This window comes from Harmonia axyridis, chromosome 2 (genome assembly GCF_914767665.1).
Source record: "Harmonia axyridis chromosome 2, icHarAxyr1.1, whole genome shotgun sequence".
Lineage (NCBI taxonomy): Eukaryota > Metazoa > Arthropoda > Insecta > Coleoptera > Coccinellidae > Harmonia > Harmonia axyridis.
The window spans coordinates 10,396,229-10,414,637 of NC_059502.1; the positions used below are offsets into that span (position 1 = coordinate 10,396,229).

The 18,409-nt window shown below is 32.9% G+C and overlaps 3 protein-coding genes across 3 annotated transcripts; 1 reads left to right on the plus strand and 2 right to left on the minus strand.

The window, feature by feature from the left end:
• The first annotated feature begins 8,652 nt into the window (after positions 1-8,652).
• On the plus strand, positions 8,653-13,198 carry LOC123672335 (eukaryotic translation initiation factor 2 subunit 2). Its single transcript, XM_045606413.1, has 4 exons — positions 8,653-8,811; positions 9,514-9,925; positions 11,513-11,852; positions 12,883-13,198. The coding sequence occupies exons 1-4, from the start codon at positions 8,794-8,796 to the stop codon at positions 13,064-13,066; spliced, it is 954 nt and encodes a 317-aa protein (XP_045462369.1). The 5' UTR covers positions 8,653-8,793; the 3' UTR covers positions 13,067-13,198.
• Positions 13,199-13,318: 120 nt separating this feature from the next.
• Positions 13,319-16,685, minus strand: LOC123672334 (uncharacterized aarF domain-containing protein kinase 5). Its single transcript, XM_045606412.1, has 7 exons — positions 16,268-16,685; positions 15,842-16,202; positions 15,271-15,561; positions 15,051-15,216; positions 14,522-14,867; positions 14,070-14,231; positions 13,319-13,910 (listed from the first exon to the last, which is right to left on the minus strand). The coding sequence occupies exons 1-7, from the start codon at positions 16,489-16,491 to the stop codon at positions 13,808-13,810; spliced, it is 1,653 nt and encodes a 550-aa protein (XP_045462368.1). The 5' UTR covers positions 16,492-16,685; the 3' UTR covers positions 13,319-13,807.
• A 99-nt stretch (positions 16,686-16,784) lies between these two features.
• LOC123672336 lies at positions 16,785-17,888 on the minus strand. The gene has a single exon (XM_045606414.1). It carries the CDS (start codon positions 17,851-17,853, stop codon positions 16,912-16,914), a length of 942 nt encoding a protein of 313 aa, XP_045462370.1. The 5' UTR covers positions 17,854-17,888; the 3' UTR covers positions 16,785-16,911.
• Positions 17,889-18,409: the final 521 nt, after the last annotated feature.

Here is an 18,409-nt window from a genome sequence, read left to right on the forward strand (position 1 = left end):
ATTCCCAACTTCTACTGATCATTCAATCATTCTGGCAACACCGAACATTATTTTCTCCCTCCTTCTCTAGGTAAATATTGACAGATCACGAGAATGTTACGTGGTGGTATTCCCTCTCGACCATAATATACATCAATGTACCAAAAAAGATTTCATTAAAAATGCAAGAAAGGTTGATATGAATGGACAATATGAAATCTTCCAACAAATATACAGAATGAGCCCTAAAGCTGTACGTTAAATTCAATCCCCTTAACCAAGCAAACAACCATTGGTAAATCTAGTTATCTCAACGGTAATATAAGAATAGCAAGGTAATGATGAATACAAATAATTACATATGCATATAAAGACCAATCTAAGATTCAACACACAAATAGAGCGGAAACATTAGAATTGAATTATAGACGGTTTTCGGCAACAAAAATTTCAATGCGTTGTTGAAGCGTGTATCGTTCAATTTTTAATAATAGAATAATTTTTACTTGTCGAATGTCAAAATATGAGCGTCATGAGTGACAGCTGTCCAGATAGCAGGCTAACCAAAATTAAACCACTTTTACCAAAATCTAGAGAACCTATGAAATATTTTATACCTTCAACTATAAAATATTTAATAGATTCTAGTCTAGGTCTTCTTTCTGAGAAATTAAGAACTAAATGCATAAATTTTGTTTGGATTTCAAAAAATAAATATCCCGGGTTCAAATGTAAGGTAATTCACAACTATAACGAACAATTTTCTTCTAATAATAAAAAAATGCCAAATGACCTTTGCGTAAAATTTGGAATGTTTTTTCGCATAGCTTTGCTATCGATGTTAGTCAACCATTTAAAGAGGGGAAACAAATCCCTTCATTCCCAATAAGAAGGGGCGTATATCCAAAACAAGTGTTTGTTGTGGAACTCGGTAATATATCATTTGGTTTCCCTCTTTTCAATGTGCGCCAGATGCATGATATAAGTTTTTGTTGGTCTTATAGGGATTAGGGATACCTTCAATGATCCGTATTTAATTGCAATAGTTATTTACTAGTGCGTAAAGTTATACTTTTCGTAGAATCACACAAGCAATGAAGTGCGGTAAGACTAATCCCAAGCTAAGCTGAATATTTTTTCCGAAGTTTATTTTAATTTACGAAAATGATACGCAGTGTTCATCTGTGGTTCTCAACTCATCTCTAACTCTACCTCAAATATAAGAAATCCGCTATAGCAACTGTTTCCAAAATAACATTTCCCTTCAATGAAAAAAAATTTTGGTAACTTTTCGTTTTTCGCAAAAAAATAGATGCTATGTAGGTATTTTGTACAAAGCACCTACATTTTTGAAATATCCGTGAAAAAAAACTATCAAAAAACATCACAAAAGAGGTAAAATAATAATTTCGTAAAAGTCATTGTACAGCGCTGCCCTCTACTTATTTGCTTCGTAAAAGTGAATGTACTACTTTTGGTCATCTCAGGGGCGCCACAGGGGAAATGAGTGGGTACCCAATGTTTGACAGATACGTGGAAAGCCACGTGGTGGTAATCCATCTGAAAGAGAGAAATTTATTGAAATATTGCTGAACGCGTGCACAAAAAAGGCTAATCTGGCATCAAAGCTTTTCTGGAATTTTTCAGTATCCACAAAATATCGAACGACCACTGCATCGTAGCAAAAATAACGATGTAACATAACTTTATCAGTTGAAAGTAAGGATTCACGGTTTGGCTTGCTCTAGTCAAGTAGTAATTTTTCAATCTTATGTCAAGTATTCATTTATCAAGTACTTGAATCATTTCAATGCAATGATTTTTAGCAGTTTCATTGTGTAGTGTCATATTAATAAAAAAACGATGAAATGAGAATAATCCTTGCAAAAAACATTTTTATTCAGCAAACTTATTGTATAAAAGAACCTAAATTATCAACTTTTTTGAAATAGAAACATAAATTAAATCACTATAAATCATAAAATGAAAAATAATAATTAAATTAAGTTTCTTTAGTATTGAGAAACCTCCAGGCTTTGTTTGATTCCATAATTTATCATCCAGGATCTAAGACACATGAGGGATCTTATAGATTTGTCGCCTAACCTATTGCGGTTTTTTGTAACTGTAAGAGCAGCTCTTTCAACAGGAGCTGAAGGTGCTGGCTTTGATAAAAAATCCTTGAATATTAATAAAAGTAGAAAATGCCACCCTTAATATTTCCGCCCTTCTATAGCAAGCCCTGCGGCTTCAAGCTCTTCTGCTGAGTTTCGATTTTATAAAACGCTTGAACATTTTGTTTTTTTTTAAGATAGAAGAGATAAAAAATCATCTGTGGAATTAAATAAATTTATTCAATACATAGGTACTTCTAGGAATTCGGATTTCTCGGAAAAAGTAGGAAATGCCGCCCTCCAATATTTGCCGCTTCGGCGAAATTCGTTTTGTTTTTTCCATTCTTTTTAGTTCTTTATATAAATACATATAACTGTGTAATATTTTTTTAATAAATTCTATATATTTTTTTTGTCTGATATTTTCTTTTGCCTAGTATTTTATATAAGGTGTGTGAATAAGTCTTTCCCGTTTTTTGTAAGAGATGGCGCCACCAATACTGTGCGAGTATTTAATGGTTACATATGTCATAATCAAAGCTTATTCATCTGTCAACAATTCCACACTAACACATTAGTTGAAATTTTTTCGCATCATAAATTTTTGAAATCGTGAAAATGTCGAAATTTGAGCCGAGTCGACGTCATTCGCGGGAAGTTTCACTTTATTGGTTCAATTTGAAGAAATCTGCTGCCGAGGCGCATCGGTTGCTTCAGGAAGCTTATGGAGAAGGTTGTGTCGATGATTCAAGTGTTCGCGGATGGTTTCGACGCTTCAAAAGTGGCGATTTCGACGTGGAAGACAAGGAGCGTTCCGGGCGGCCGCAAATCTTTGAAGATCAAGAATTGGCGACTTTGCTTGATGAAGATTCTTGTCAAACGCAAGAAGAACTTGCTGAAGCATTGGGAGTTGACCGAACAACCATTTCCAAGCGTTTGAAAGCCATGGGAATGATCCAAAAGCAAGAAAATTGGGTGCCGTACGAACTGAAGCTGAGAGACGTCGAACGGCGTTTTTTCACTTGCGAACAGCTGCTTCAGCGACATAAAAGAAAGGGTTTTCTGCATCGTATCGTGACTGGCGATGAAAAGTGGATCCGTTACGATAATCAGAAGCGAAGAAAATCATGGGGACTACCCGGCCATGCATCATCATCGACGGCCAAGCCAAATATTCATGGCGCCAAGCTCATGCTCTGTATATGGTGGGACCAGCTAGGTGTGGTTTACTATGAGCTTCTGAAACCGAATGAAAGGATCACAGGCGAGGTCTATCGACGACAATTGATGCGTTTGAGCCGCGCACTGCGAGAAAAACGGCCACAATACTCCGACAGGCACGACAACGTTATTTTGCAACATGACAATGCTCGCCCACATGTTGCACAGCCGGTGAAAACATACTTAGAAACGCTCAAATGGGAAGTCCTACCCCACCCGCCGTATAGTCCAGACATTGCTCCGTCTGATTACCATCTCTTCAGATCGATGACGCATGGCCTGGCTGACCAGCACTTCCATTCCTACGAGGAAGCCAAAAAATGGGTGGATGACTGGATAGAGGCCAAACCGGTCGAATTTTTTCGCAACGGGATTCGTATGTTGCCAGAAAGATGGGGAAAAGTTGTAGCTACCTATGGCCAATACTTTCAATAATTCATTTGTAACCATTTTTTCACAATAAAGGCTCAAAATTTGAAAAAAAACGGGAAAGACTTATTCACACACCTTATATATTGAATAAAAACATTGATTAATTTCAATGGTTTCTCAAACCTATATTTTCAATGTGGCTCCAGCTTTTAGATTTCTGAAACTACCAAAATCTACCAATAGATCATAGAAATGTGAGAAAACTACTAATGAAGTCACACTGGCGAATGCTTCAGTGGCTCGGCGCTCGAGGAATCTCCTTATTTAGTCAAGCGCGCACGAGATTGCAGAAATATATACCGTGCGACGCATGCATATCAAGCTCAAGTAATATCAAGTAGCTTGATAGCATGTCAAGCAAGAAATATCTAAAATCAAGAAAGTCAAGTTCAAGTATGTAATTTTTCACGAGCTTGATTTCCAAGTCAAGTAGTAGTAGTTAAAATGTCAAGATACTTGGCTTGATGAATTCCTAATCCCTACAAAAATAACGATGTAACATAACTTCGTAGAGATAAGCGATATTTCACGAACTGTGATTTTACCACTGATATCAGAATTTCACAGGTAGTCACAGTTCCGCAAAACGAATGACGTGATCACAATTGGAACATTATTATATTACTTGCTACAAAGAAATTATAACTACTTAAATACTCCCTAATTGGTGGTGGAAATAAATTTCGAATTTTATTACTTATTCATTTTTTCAATATATATTTACATTTGAATTTATGTGTATTATTTTTTATTCGATGTCCAAAATTATTCATATAAGGATTTCACAAATCTGTTATAGCTCTTAAGAATAGGCTATTTGGCTAGCTTATTTACCCTTGCTAGGAATTAACAGAAAATTCGAGCTGCAGCGATAGACGAGCTAATATATTGGTAATTCATACAAATATTGATATCAAACACAGCACGGAACCATTCCAATACCTAAGCAGTGATCACGTCACGCTTTAATTTCACTGATATCATAAAGTAACGATCACGTTTCACAACGTGATTTAGAAATCACGGTAACGCTCATTTCTAGTTGAACAAATGATTCAAACTCGAAACAAACAATTACAAAGGACTTTCCTTCCCTCATAATTGTTCAATATCAACTGCAGGACCAACTGGAAATATCCTGCTGTGTTCGGCCAAAACGAGGATATGTACCGGGCGTCTCCATCGATCATGCACGCAAGTTTCACTTGTCGGCGGGGAAGTCGTTATTTTCACATCCTCCTTCCCACGTCAGAAGTGCCATTTGTGTGGGATCACACAAGGAATCCATCATTGTAAGTTGTATGTTCCGCGAGAACGAAATCGAAATATTGTTTTTCATGGAGTGTTCAAGGATGATTGAAAAGCGGAAAAACTCGTGCCGTGACGAATCTATAAGGGATCTATCACTCACCCCAATAGATGTGTTTCGTGTCGGCTGAGACATATACCTACGGAAAAATGCGACCCACGAGACTGGAAAAACGTCTTCGAATTATGTTTCCGGGAAAATATTTACCTTATAATGGGAAATTCTCCACCATTTAGGTTTCAAGTTCTTTTTTCACTCAAAGTGTTTAATTAATACCATTTTTAGAATCAATGCAGGTTATTTTTTCTATTAATTTTCCAAATATTGGCTCCTTACAGTGGCGTACCGTCCACGTTAGAGGATCCTTTATTACAGGATCCCTTAGTAAAAGATCGCTTATTTGTGCGTTGCAATAAATCTCTATTAAGATTCTGAAGTGAAAGCTCCGAACTACTCGAATTGAAAATCAATCTCAAGAAGTGTCTGTAAATTCAAAGGACATCGGAAACGAATAATCAACTAGGCTTATGTCTGAGTACGCCACTGGCTCCTTACTTTGAAAATATTTCGATTCCAGTTCACAAAATGGAAAAACGCAAGAACTGGAAGATTCTTTTTCTTGTTTCCATGGGTTTGAACAAATTCTACAGGGTGATTCACCGGGATGGCCTATTAGACGTTTATGGAAAACTAATCATAATTTTGAGCTGAAAATTTGCATGTTGGGGTTTGAGACAATGCTCTTTCTCCCAAAAATATTTTCAGATCTCTACAACTTCCGGTTACACCGGAAACAAACTGCTACTTCCTTATTTCAAATGGCACACCCAGTATACTATTGCATCATTAGATAGCTTTTTCGAAGACAATTTCGGCAATATGCCATACATTGGGTGAAACCTCAACAGTTCATAAGTTAATGGGATTCTTGAAAAAATAGATAATGGTGGTGATGAGGACTAACATTTTTTTTTAATATTTCGACAGAAAAAGCTTTTTTCGAATTTTTTTTTCTTTTTCGATTCTGCAAATATGTAATATCATAAGTCTGTTTGCGGTTTGGACCAAAAATGTAAAGGGTGTTCATAAGAAGATCATGAACTTGGCCAGAAACTCAAGATTTTCAAATTAGAACTCAAGAGTTATCGAGGAAGAACTTTAAATGAGGAAATATGTACTGCAATTTATAACCGTGTGGAGTACTCTGTGATTTCCGGAAAAGACAGAAAGAAACTAAAATTCGATGTTTCCATAACTAAATTTGACATTTCAAGAATTGTAATGAATTATTCGTAATTGAAAATTATATTGGTTTATGGATTTCTCAACAATCCTAACGAAAAATCAATTATAATTCATGAAATATAAAATTTAGTTATCCAATCAAATTTTAGTTTCTTTCTGTGTTTTCCAGAAGTCACAGACTACTCCACACAGTGAGAAATTGCGGTTTTTCCTCATTAAAGGTTCTTCCTCGATAATTCTTACAGTATTCATTTTAGGTATAGGTTTTGCTCAAATAACCCCCTCTATTTTTGTACGTAGAATCGACTGAAATAATAAAAAATATAGGTTCTAATTCGAAAATCTTGAGTTTTAATGAATTTGGGCTGTCCAAGATCATGATCTTCTTTTGAATACCCTTTACATTTTTGGTCCAAACAGACTTATGTTACTACATATTTACAGAATCGAAAAAGAAAAAAAAAATTGAAAAAAGCTTTTTCTGCCGAAATATTTGCATACATGTTTAAAGTTCAATTTTTTATATTAGAAATCACACAATAAGTCTAGGAGGTTACCATCAACCTTCGACCAACTTGCCTTCTTCTCCTTCTTCTTCTGCTTCTTTTAATTCTTCTTCTTCTGCTTCTTCTAATTCTTCTTCATTTTCATCACTTTGGTGACAATTTCAGCAAACCCCTTCCTATTTAAAGCTTTTCTCAATAGCGTGTGTGTGTGTGTCAGTGCTGCCAACCCTACCTAAATTTAGGTAGATCTACCTAAATTCGAACTAATCTACCTATCTACCTTTTTTGAGCTCGATCTACCTTAATTCAGCTCCGCGCGAACTTCACGGTTTTAGATCAACGACAAACCGTTTTACCAGTAACGTGACTATGAAAAAAATCTATTCCTTATTAACGCTGTCACATCTTAATTTTTACGCACGCCATTGGATACGAAGATCTCAGGAGATCAGCGGCGGAGTTTCAGAAACATACAGATGCAAAGAAAGGACCGAAATGGGTAATAAACTAATAAATAACGATGGCTGCGCCTCAATACGCACTTGCTTGATAGAAAAATAGCCATAGTAAATAGGGTTGCATGTACGTAGGAAAAATAGATAGGTTCGTATTGCTCGCAGATTAATTGAATCGATCCTTATGCTTAAAAAAAAAACAGAATAAAATAAGATCGTCGAAAGGAATCAGATGAGACCCTCTGAATACATCGAAGGCTGCCGTCGGGAAGCAATAAAAGACCCTTTTGGGTGTTAAAATAATAAAAGTTTTTGGACAACAAGTTTTCTTGCAAATTATCCACATCTGTTGAAATGAAATATTTGAAAGACTATTTATTCTTTCCTGTTCAAGTATTAAAGAGAACAACTTTCTTCAAAGCAGGCTGTTTTAGTAGAATTGCTGAATCGGGATATTGCGTTTTTGACGAAACAGAAAAGGTGTCGTTTCGTATAGGTGAGTTTTTTGCTGAATTTATCGAAAATATGAGTGCCAAGAATAGTGGAGGTAAAGGAACAAGTCGTGGTCCATTACCGAAGAAAAGAAAGTATTACCAGACCTATAAGAGTGATTGGAAAAATTATCATTATTTTATATATATTTAAATTTTAATTTTAAATTATTACATAAATATATTTCTTTGTTTTTCAATTTTTTTTTATTATGTGAATTCTTATATTTTTTTATTAATTCATCAATATTTATCATTAATAAAGTATAATTCTAAGGACTCAGTTCTTTCAAAACTCCTAAAAAAAAGGAAAAAAATAATCTACCTAAATTTGGCAACATCTACCTAAAATTCGAACCTCTATCTACCTTTATTTGAGCTCAGTGGGTTGGCAGCACTGGTGTGTGTCCAACCTAAGATGCAAAGAAAACCTGGTGTGTCGACTTATACCTGTAAAACTTTCAGACAAAACGGGATATTTTTCAGATTTATACCTACTTGATATCGAGGGATAATATTTGATATTTCTCTCGATTCTCGGCACTCGTGACCTTTGAGTATTGAGAAGTAAACATAAATCATAAATGTTTATTACTTTGAGGTGCTTACAATCAAATTTACGTATAATTTCATAACTGGCGGTGTCCTCTGTGATGAAATTAGCAAATATTTCAGCTCCCGTAGTGGCATCTAGTGTTGTTATCTTGAAATATAAAACACTTGAATTTACTCAATGAAGTCACATCAATTAACAATTTATTTTAATATCGAACATTTTTCATAACAGATCATATTTATTGTCCATGATTTTATTCCAAATTATTGATTTTTTCTCTTTCCAGTGACATAGAGAACGTCTACAATCTGTAGTTAATGGTATCTATGCTTTGTATAATGTCGATACGTCATACGTCATTCTAAGTAGAATTTTTGGCTGATGCAATATCAGAAAATTGCACTTTCTAATTATTTTCGCAAAAACCTCTTGAGAAATTCACCTATTTCCTAATCTTAACTGCTTATCGTTTGAAAAAAATCCAAATGGCAGAAGATGAGGCGGTAAGTTTCGTAATAATATATTTGTTGAAGTTAACATGTGGGGGCTGTGGTCTCCAATAACGTGTGCAATATTTTATTGTCTGTGATTTGTTAAAAGACCAAGATCGAGGATATTTCATAAATGTACATTAACATAACCTGTACATATCATATTGATATTATTAAATTCAATTTCTATCAAATTCTGGTACTCGCATCATTTATAGAAGAAATATTGTATTTTCCATTATGTGTCTAGTCTAAAAGAGAAGATTCTTTCATCTAATCGTCAGTATCCCAATTCCACTCAACAAAAGGGAGCCTTTTATTTCCTGTATTATACTTCTAATTAACTACTTACTATTGAAAATATTTTGAAAAAGGCTACTGAGTTATCAATATTGAAATATATAGATAAGAATTGACACGAATATTTGAATCCAAATTGATTTCTCGAAATTACCAGTTATTGTGACATTGATTCAATATTTTGATCAAATTTATGGGTGTGGGATATTTTCCACTAGTATAACAAGTATACTTTCAATATTCTAACAATAAAAATTATTGAACAAAAAGAAGTCGGTTATTGAAATTCATTGGAATATTAACCCCTTTGTAAGGTGTCCTAGGATTGTCCAATTCACTTTCCATGAAGTTCCTTTCATATTTTTTTATTATTGAATACAATATTTGGTGTTAAATCTTAACTTCCATTTACAGATATTTGATCCGACTTTGAAAAAAAAAAAGAAGAAGAAGAAGACCACCTTTGATATCGAGGCAGCTTTGGCAGAAGGCAATGATACTCAAGAAGTTGGAAACGGAGACCTGGAGGCGAAGGAAGATGAACCTAAACAACAAAAAGATGAAGATGCTGAAGATATGGATTTGGATCTAGATTTTACGAAAAAAAAGAAAAAGAAGAAGAAACCTTTCAGTACAGAAGAACTAGATGCTGCGCTAAACGATGTCAACAATGACACTTCTAATGAGACTGCCAACAATGAAGATGGAGTTGATGATAACTTTGATATGGATATGATAGATTTTAGTAAAATGAAGAAGAAGAAGAAAAAGAAGGATTTGGAAGATATTATGGCCGAGACAGATGAAAAAGATGATAAAGAAAATAGTAAGTATAAATCGGTTCAAAAATGGGTTTCTATTTGTCTGAGATCCTATCAGCATATATTCATTCGAATATTCACAGTTGGAAAAGTTTTTTTTTTTTGTTCTTGAAGAATTATTATTCCGTTTCTTTCTCATATGACTTGTACTCAATTTTATCTGACACAACATTCAGAACAACTTTGATATTAATATTTGAAATATGTTTAATTCTAAACAAAAAAATAATAGCTGAACATTAGTATTTCATCAACACAAATATCTTTTTGATTGATAGAGTCTCTAGGATGTTATTCTACTATCAGTTTCTGATGAGAAAATGTCATTGATTTACAAATCAACTAGGGATGCACCGAAGCGGCTTTTTTGTGATTCGGCCGGATACCGAATCTCTCACTAAGCAGCCGAAGCTTCGGCCGAAGCGGCCACCGAATCGATTTTATTGATACTAACTAGAAATACAGTGAATAATAAGACCATTGGTACTGAATATATATTCTCTAGCAAACAAACAACTAACAACTTTTACCAACACCACCCCTAGATATTTCAGAATTACAGTTAATGCATCGCGCATATTTATTGTCATCACAAAGCGAATAATATTTCCAAATATCACTATTCTTTTTAGACATTTTACTTGTAAGTTTGTACAACTACCGCTCCCTTCGAACTTCAAACGCGAAATGAAAGCATAATCAAAGGGCGTCTGGTCTGATGCATTCGATATGAGCGAGTCTCAACACGTAATTGTATCTCGTCGCTTCGGCCGAATCGAACAACTGCTTCGGCCGAAGCCGAATAATTGAAAAGTAGGCCGAAGCGGCCGGATACCGAAGCCGAATCGATGCTTCGGCGCATCCCTAAAATCAACAGCATTCAAGCTGTTGAGTGCGCATTCCGCAAAAATGTACTTATTATATTTGGTCAATTGTCACCAATATTTACTGATTGCTTTTGTAAAAAACCTTTTAATATAAGTTAAATTGCCTTCTACATGCTGCAATGATGTGAGAGAAGTTCCGGAAAAAGGTAAAAGTTTGTGATGTAATTTTTGTCCATATCGATGTACAACCACATTCAATCAAACGATAATATTGATTATTTGTTTTTAACACAGTGACATGTTACAGTTGAATATAACTTAATTAATGTCTATTCAAAAAATTCAATTTCTATGAGAGAATGATACTGAACCCCGTTTTTATTGATAATTCCATATTATTCATTCAATTTTTGTGTGAATATACCTTTGTCACTTTAAATTATTTTTTTTTACTTTCAACTTTGTTGATAAATGTTTCCATAGTATGTTTAGTCATAATTTCAGGAACGATAAAAACACACTGTTGAAATGAATTATTTAATCTTTGGCAATCGATTTCGGTATATTAACCATCATCAGGCCAGCTGAAAATATACATTTATGAAACTTTATGTTATTAATTTGACAAAATTTGAGGTTATCTCAGTGAGAGATATTTTTTTTTAATTTGAATTGAAATTCTTCTGTCAATTTAGTTTTTCAAAGCAAAAACATTCCTGAAATAACAATATTCATAAATAATAATTATCTGTGTTTTTATTCTAGTTGAGGATAATTCAAATCAATGGAGTGGCTCGGACCGAGACTATACTTATGATGAATTACTTAATCGTGCCTTTGAAATAATGAGAGACAAAAATCCCGATATGGCAGCGGGTAAAAAACAGAAATTCGTCATGAGGCCACCTCAGGTTGTGCGTATAGGCACCAAGAAAACTTCATTTGCCAATTTCACAGAAATTTGTAAAATGCTTCATCGTCAACCCAAACATCTGTTAGACTTCTTACTGGCTGAATTAGGTACCAGCGGGTCTGTGGACGGAAATAGTCAGTTGATTATTAAGGGAAGATTCCAACAGAAACAAATTGAAAATGTCCTTAGAAGGTAAGACTTAATAAATAATGTTTTCGACATTCTGATAAATTAAACTTTTGAGGATGATTTCGATAAATTCAAACTTTTATCGCCTGATGAAACATAAATTTTATATGGCGAACTTGAAAGTCAATTTGAACACATATTATTTAATGTTTTCCACCAAATTTCGACATTTTCTCTATTGAATTCGGAACAACATTGAATTGTAGTAGAAGTGTCACGAGGTGCTCAGTTTTAAATGAAAGATTGTTAGAAGGAGCCTTCCTTTACGAGTGTTATACAATTTTTTTTTAATTAACTGATCTTTTATTGAAATTAATGTAATATTTCCTTGAATATTGTTAAGTGATTTTTCCATTGCAAAATGGAAAAATCAAAATGGTTAGCAGAACTGTTTTCTTTATCACAAATTTGACAGATGGTAGATTAATCTCTACTTCGGAGTACCAACATCAAATAATGAAATATAACCAAGAAATCTGTATAAATCTGTGATATTCCCGCACGATTTTGTTCTACAAGGTATGGCAGAATGAACAGATTTGTCACAGAATTATAGAAATAATTTTCTCTAATTCTGTGGTTATTCCGTTCATTCTTCCACATCTTGTAGAACAAAATCGTGCGAGAATATATCAGAAACGCACAGTTTTCATGGTTATATTTTATTATTCTATGTTGGCACTCCGAACATTCCGCTACGGCTTTATCTGTCAATTCATCAAATTGCCTTAAAGAAATCAGTTCTGCCAACCAACATTTTTCAATGCAAAAATCACTAAATTATATTTATGGAAATATTTCATTAATTTCAATGAAAATGCAATGAATTAGAGAAAATAATGTATAATACTCGTACAGAAGGCTCATTCTACCACTCGTTCATTCCAAAACTCGCCACTTCGTGGCTCGTTTTTGAATTTTGAACTCGTGGAAGAATATCAATGCCTTCTGCACTTGTATTATAAATAACTATTAGAGAATTTTTTGGAAATTTTGTCAAATAGCCAACTCAGGAATAAATTTTTGATTCTAGGTATATCAAGGAATACGTCACATGCCACACTTGCAGATCCCCCGATACAATCCTACAAAAAGATACAAGGTTATTCTTCTTACAGTGTGAAACTTGTGGCTCCAGGTGCTCAGTAGCTAGTATCAAATCAGGTTTCCAGGCTGTCACGGCAAAACGTGCTGCGATTCGTGCGAAGACAGCTTAGGTCTTTTTTCAATGCAATATTCAATTTATTTATACACAAAATGATCACTGATTTTTATGTAAGATATGAGTGTGGGTATGTTATATTTGTACCATATATTAGTGAATTGTTGAATACATAAAACAACCACCAGCTGTGTTTCATTTGTGACAATTTTTTTATTCCAATTATAGACTGTACACCAATGAGTGAATCTGAAATTTTTAATTTTGTCAATTTGATGATTAGGATAATTTAAAAGTGAAACACTGGTTGATCAATAGTAAATATATTTGTTATGTAAACAAAAATAATATTTTAAAAATGAAGAAAACACTGCACATCTGAACATATGATCACGTGTTTCATTGGAATGTGAAAATAAATAGTCTTAGGCCCATTTAAGTCTTTGAATTCGAAAAAATTTCAAAATCCTCCTGAATATTTAGTTTTATTATGTGAAATATAAAACTAAAAAAAAGTGCATTGTAATTTCTTTATGAATCATATTCAAACTGAATATTAGTGTTAGGTACTGAATCCTATTCAGTAAATTATGAAACAACTAATACTACATTTTCCCTAAACCTTCACAACAAAAAATCAAAATCTGCTCAGCAACCACCAGGTAAGTAAATTTTTTAACAAGAGGATTATGAATTTCTTTATGTAAGTTTCGCGATTTTTAAAAATCAACAAAAACACTTTTTTTTGCCCAGAGTTTAACTTATATGGAGCAGCAAATCGAAGCTATTCACAACTTCACATAAAATCCTTCATAAGTTTTTGAATATCTGGAGCTAATCCCATATGCACTAGCATTTTCATAACTATTTGCTTCAACCACATAGTAAACCTATTTGTGCTGAAATAAATATAGTTTTATTGCTTTTTTATGATTAAATTAAAAAATATGTCCTCAATGATTCAAATACTAGGTACTCTGACATAAGTGACACTTATGTATCTTTACATACAAAGTCTTGATGAGTTTTCATTGTGAAAAAATTTTGTTGATACTTACATTAATTTGAATTCATAGTATGTCCAAACTGGTAGATGAGATACCTGTTTGATTAAATTATATGAGTTATGTGTAGATTTCATGGCTGCTCTTGCAAGTACAGAGTACCTGTCTATTGGATTACCATGATCATGACAAATTGCTCTTATGGTATTCAAATTCCTGCACAAAAAATGTATAATCAATAATTATCTGATTTAAAGAGTGGATATTTAATTTGGAGCATATATTTTCAATAATTAGGTTGCTGGGTACTTTTTTGTAAAAAACCTCTACGTCAATAACATACTTGAAGGTATTGTATGAAAAGTAAGTTTTCAATCTTCTTGGAGTAAAATATAATACAAATAGGAAAAACCCCAGAAAACTAAAAACATTTTGTTTCTTTTAAAATCGCTTCAAAACTTCATCTCAAATTCTCATTGCATCATTCAAATTGTGTTCCTGCTCACCTTAAAACAAGTAACAGAGATGATGGCATTGTCTGCAAGCAACACATGATCGAGTCAAATCTTTTCCTTGCAAAATCTGTTATAACTTTCATATCTTCTTCAGTTAATTTTGGTTTCAGACGAAAATTATTGGTTTTCAAAGGTGCTTGTGCCAATATTTCGGCAAATATTTGATAATCTTCAACTCCCAAAATTGCAGAATATTTCTGCATTTCTGAACGATTATTTAAAACCATAGCTTTCCACATATGGGCAAGTGCTTTTCGATCCTCTTCTGATACCTGTTGGTAGAGACCATGGTCCAAAAGTACTAATTCGGCAGAATTTTTTTTCTTTCTTACTAGAACTGAAAATATATTTTTTTTTTATTTATGATGGAATTAAGAGCCTTATATCATTTTCTTTTATGAATTACTCGAAATTCTCTTCATATCAGCTAATAATGAATATCAACTCTTTAATGAAGAGGAATTTATTATTCAAAAACAAACCACATGAGTCTGATGCTGTATTATGCATTTATACTCACTATTTCCAGAATGTGGATCAGCATGAACAAATCCAGTTTGAAAAATTTGATGCCCAAATGCCTCAAATAACTTATTATTAATATCCGTTAATGATAATTTATGTTTTTTCAATTCTTCTATATCGCTTATTTTAATGCCTTGAATGAATTCTGTCACTAAAACTCTCTGTAAGCATAAAAGTCAATGCAATAGGAGAAGACAATTTCAATAAAAAATCACCTTACTGCAGTGATCCCAATATACTTTGGGCACATGAATATATTTCAAATGAGCTAAATCTTTGGCACATTTTTCTGAATTTTGACCTTCATTAATGAAATCTAATTCCTGTTCAAGTGTATCTTTCAAGTCGTCTAAAATCCAACTAAAATTGAAGTTGGGATGCATCCAGCCTGCTATATTTAAAAGGAACTTCACTGTAGCTACATCTGTTAAAAATCTCTTTCTCAAATCAATGTACTGAACTTTAACAGCAACTAGTTCATTATTGTGTGTTTCAGCCATATAAACCTAAAATTATCATTTTGCAATACTTTAATTTTTCTGCGTCAGTATAGATATTGTTGATATAAATAGCTCTTTATCAATAATGCTTCATTATCAACCTGCTTTTCTTAATAATTGCGCATCGGAAATCCTTGATTAAGCTAATTTTTCATGAATAGAAACTATTAATTCAAACTTTGAAGAGATTCCACTTGTTGCTTTTACTGAAAATAAGATGATCAAAATCGTTCAATATGATTATTGAGTGATGAATTATACATGCAAATATTTTAAAGGTACTAACTTGGGCTAAACTAGCAGCCGCAATAGGTATATGATCAAATTTCTGAAATAAATCACAAGTACTTTTGCCAAAATCTTCTTGAAAGAGTTTCTCGAGTTCCTCATTGCCTCTTATGAGACATTTATCTTGTAAGATTTTCAAGGTAGATATATATTCCTTTGGTAAAATATGACTCATGGCAACCAAACCTTGTCCTAATTTTATGTAAGGTCCTCCGTTTTCTAAGCATGCTTTCAGAATTTGGTTTGCGGCTCTAGTGTGTATCCTACTCATCATAATATTGTAGTTTGGATCGCTTTCATTAAGACCAAGCATTGAGAAATAATAATCTACAGATATCCACAAACCAACGGATAAGGATCTGCATAATAAAGTAATAATTATAGATATTTCATGTAAAATTGTAGGATAGTAGGGTATCTAGACCTGAAAAAACGAAGAAGGCCATATATACTGGCAACTGCATCACTGTCATCACTAATCAGTTTCGTTGGTGCAATATTCATAAATGTTATACCTGATGTTAAACCAATTCCACATTTAAGAACTTGAGATTTATGAATTTTTCTTTTCGATAAGCCATTGTACTGTGCTTCAATTAAAAAACTTTTTCGTATAATTCTAGAAACTGTCCTGTGTATGTGCTGCATTTTAATTTCACTGAATTTCACCTCAAAGTTTATTAGAAATTAGAACTTAACCTCAAAAATATTATCCGAAGGGTTGTGGTTATTTCGCGAATTTTATAAATGAATAAATAGTTATCTAAATTTTAGATTTTATCACAGAATACTCAATCTTTTATTAGACATTCTAACTAATAGTTTCAATACGGTAGTTGGTTTTTGGGAAAACCATTTTATTGAAAAATCTGAGTCATATCAATTTATATATTATTTTTGTGTATTTATAATTTAGCCAAGTGGAGAATATTGACAAAATATTTCATTTTTTAATTCATTTATTAATGATAGATCAATGTAATAAATATATTAATATTATTTATAATATAGTAGGAGTGATAAAATAACTGAAAACAATCATTGGAAATAGCTGTAATTCAACGCAATTCATCCATATTCTGATTGAATAGATAGACTGAATTGACCCGGAGTTATTGTAGTTTCATGGTACCAAACTCGTGTGTCTAAAAGTATAGCATCACCAGGTTTCACAATGAAAGAGAGACTATTACACTGTTTTTCACATTCAGGTGCTGCTTTAATATGCCATGTTTTTGAACCTTTTAGTTGAGCTTGCCACATTAGTCGATTTATATAATCTAGGTGCATTGTTGCTCCTGCATCATAGCCCATGAACACATATTCTTTCGAAGGCATTTCACAATCATCAGGAAGAAAATGAGGTTTGGGATAATATTTTCTCATTTTGCTTAAAATTTCTGGATGGCAATTACCCCAGCCTACATACCAAGACTTCTGACCAGGTTCATTTGTGACCCTCTTTTGGTCCATTGAGAAAACATCTCTTAATGATGTGAAATCTGATTTGAAGTGAAGAAATTGACATTCCTCATCAACACTCTTGTAAGCTTCTTCATTCTCATGGTACATTTTTTTGAAAAATTCAAAATCGAATTCTTTCATCGCAGGCCAATGCAAAAATGCATTTCTTATAATAACAGGCTTTGAAGTATATGCATAAGGAGCAAAATCTCCTTTACTTATATTATTAAATATTAACGGTTTGCTTACATTTATGCAAAAAGAACAGTCTGAAATTTGACGTGTAGCTTCCCAAACAAAATAATTGTTTGGTACTATACAACGTATACCTCTAATATTTATGAACAGTGAAGATAAAATATGCAGTATATTGTATCCATATAGAATTGCTATTAACAGGAAAACAATGGAATATAATAAAATATTTTTATTGAACCTTTTTGGCTTTCGTATTGCATTTTCTAAACTATCAATAGATAAACCATATGCTAGGTATCTTTCTGATAATGCTAGGAATTCTCTTTTAAATTGTTCATTATGTTTCATTTTGTTCAAATTTGTTTGAATTATGAGAAAATTGAGGTTAACATAAGTTCAATGAATTGGGTTGGGTAGTTCTTGTTCTTCTTAAAATTTTCGTTAATTTAAAGAAAATCAGAAATTGATTTCCAAGAACAACCTTCCGAGTGAAAATCAGTTTTAGAAATATCTGTAAATGCTCAACCGACTTCATTTTTTTTGGACATTAATCATCTAATTCGTCTAATTTTATTTATTCGAAATTGTTTATGTAATTTAAAATTGAGAACAACCTGTTAGATGTTGCGCCACCTATAGTAAAATTTCAAGAAACTGATCGATTGTGAAAAGAAAAGGGACCATTAAATATATATTGCCATCTGTTAGCGAATACCTGTGTGACGTTTCTTTCAAAGTAGAATGCTATAACTGGACAGCGACATCTGTCGAATAGGTTCCGAATTAATGTTTAACACAGCTCTTCACAAATAGATGACGTTTTAACACTAAAGATTTCTATACGATAGTATAGAAATCTTTAGTGTTAAAACGTTAAAACGACATAGAGATGTCGCTGGCATGA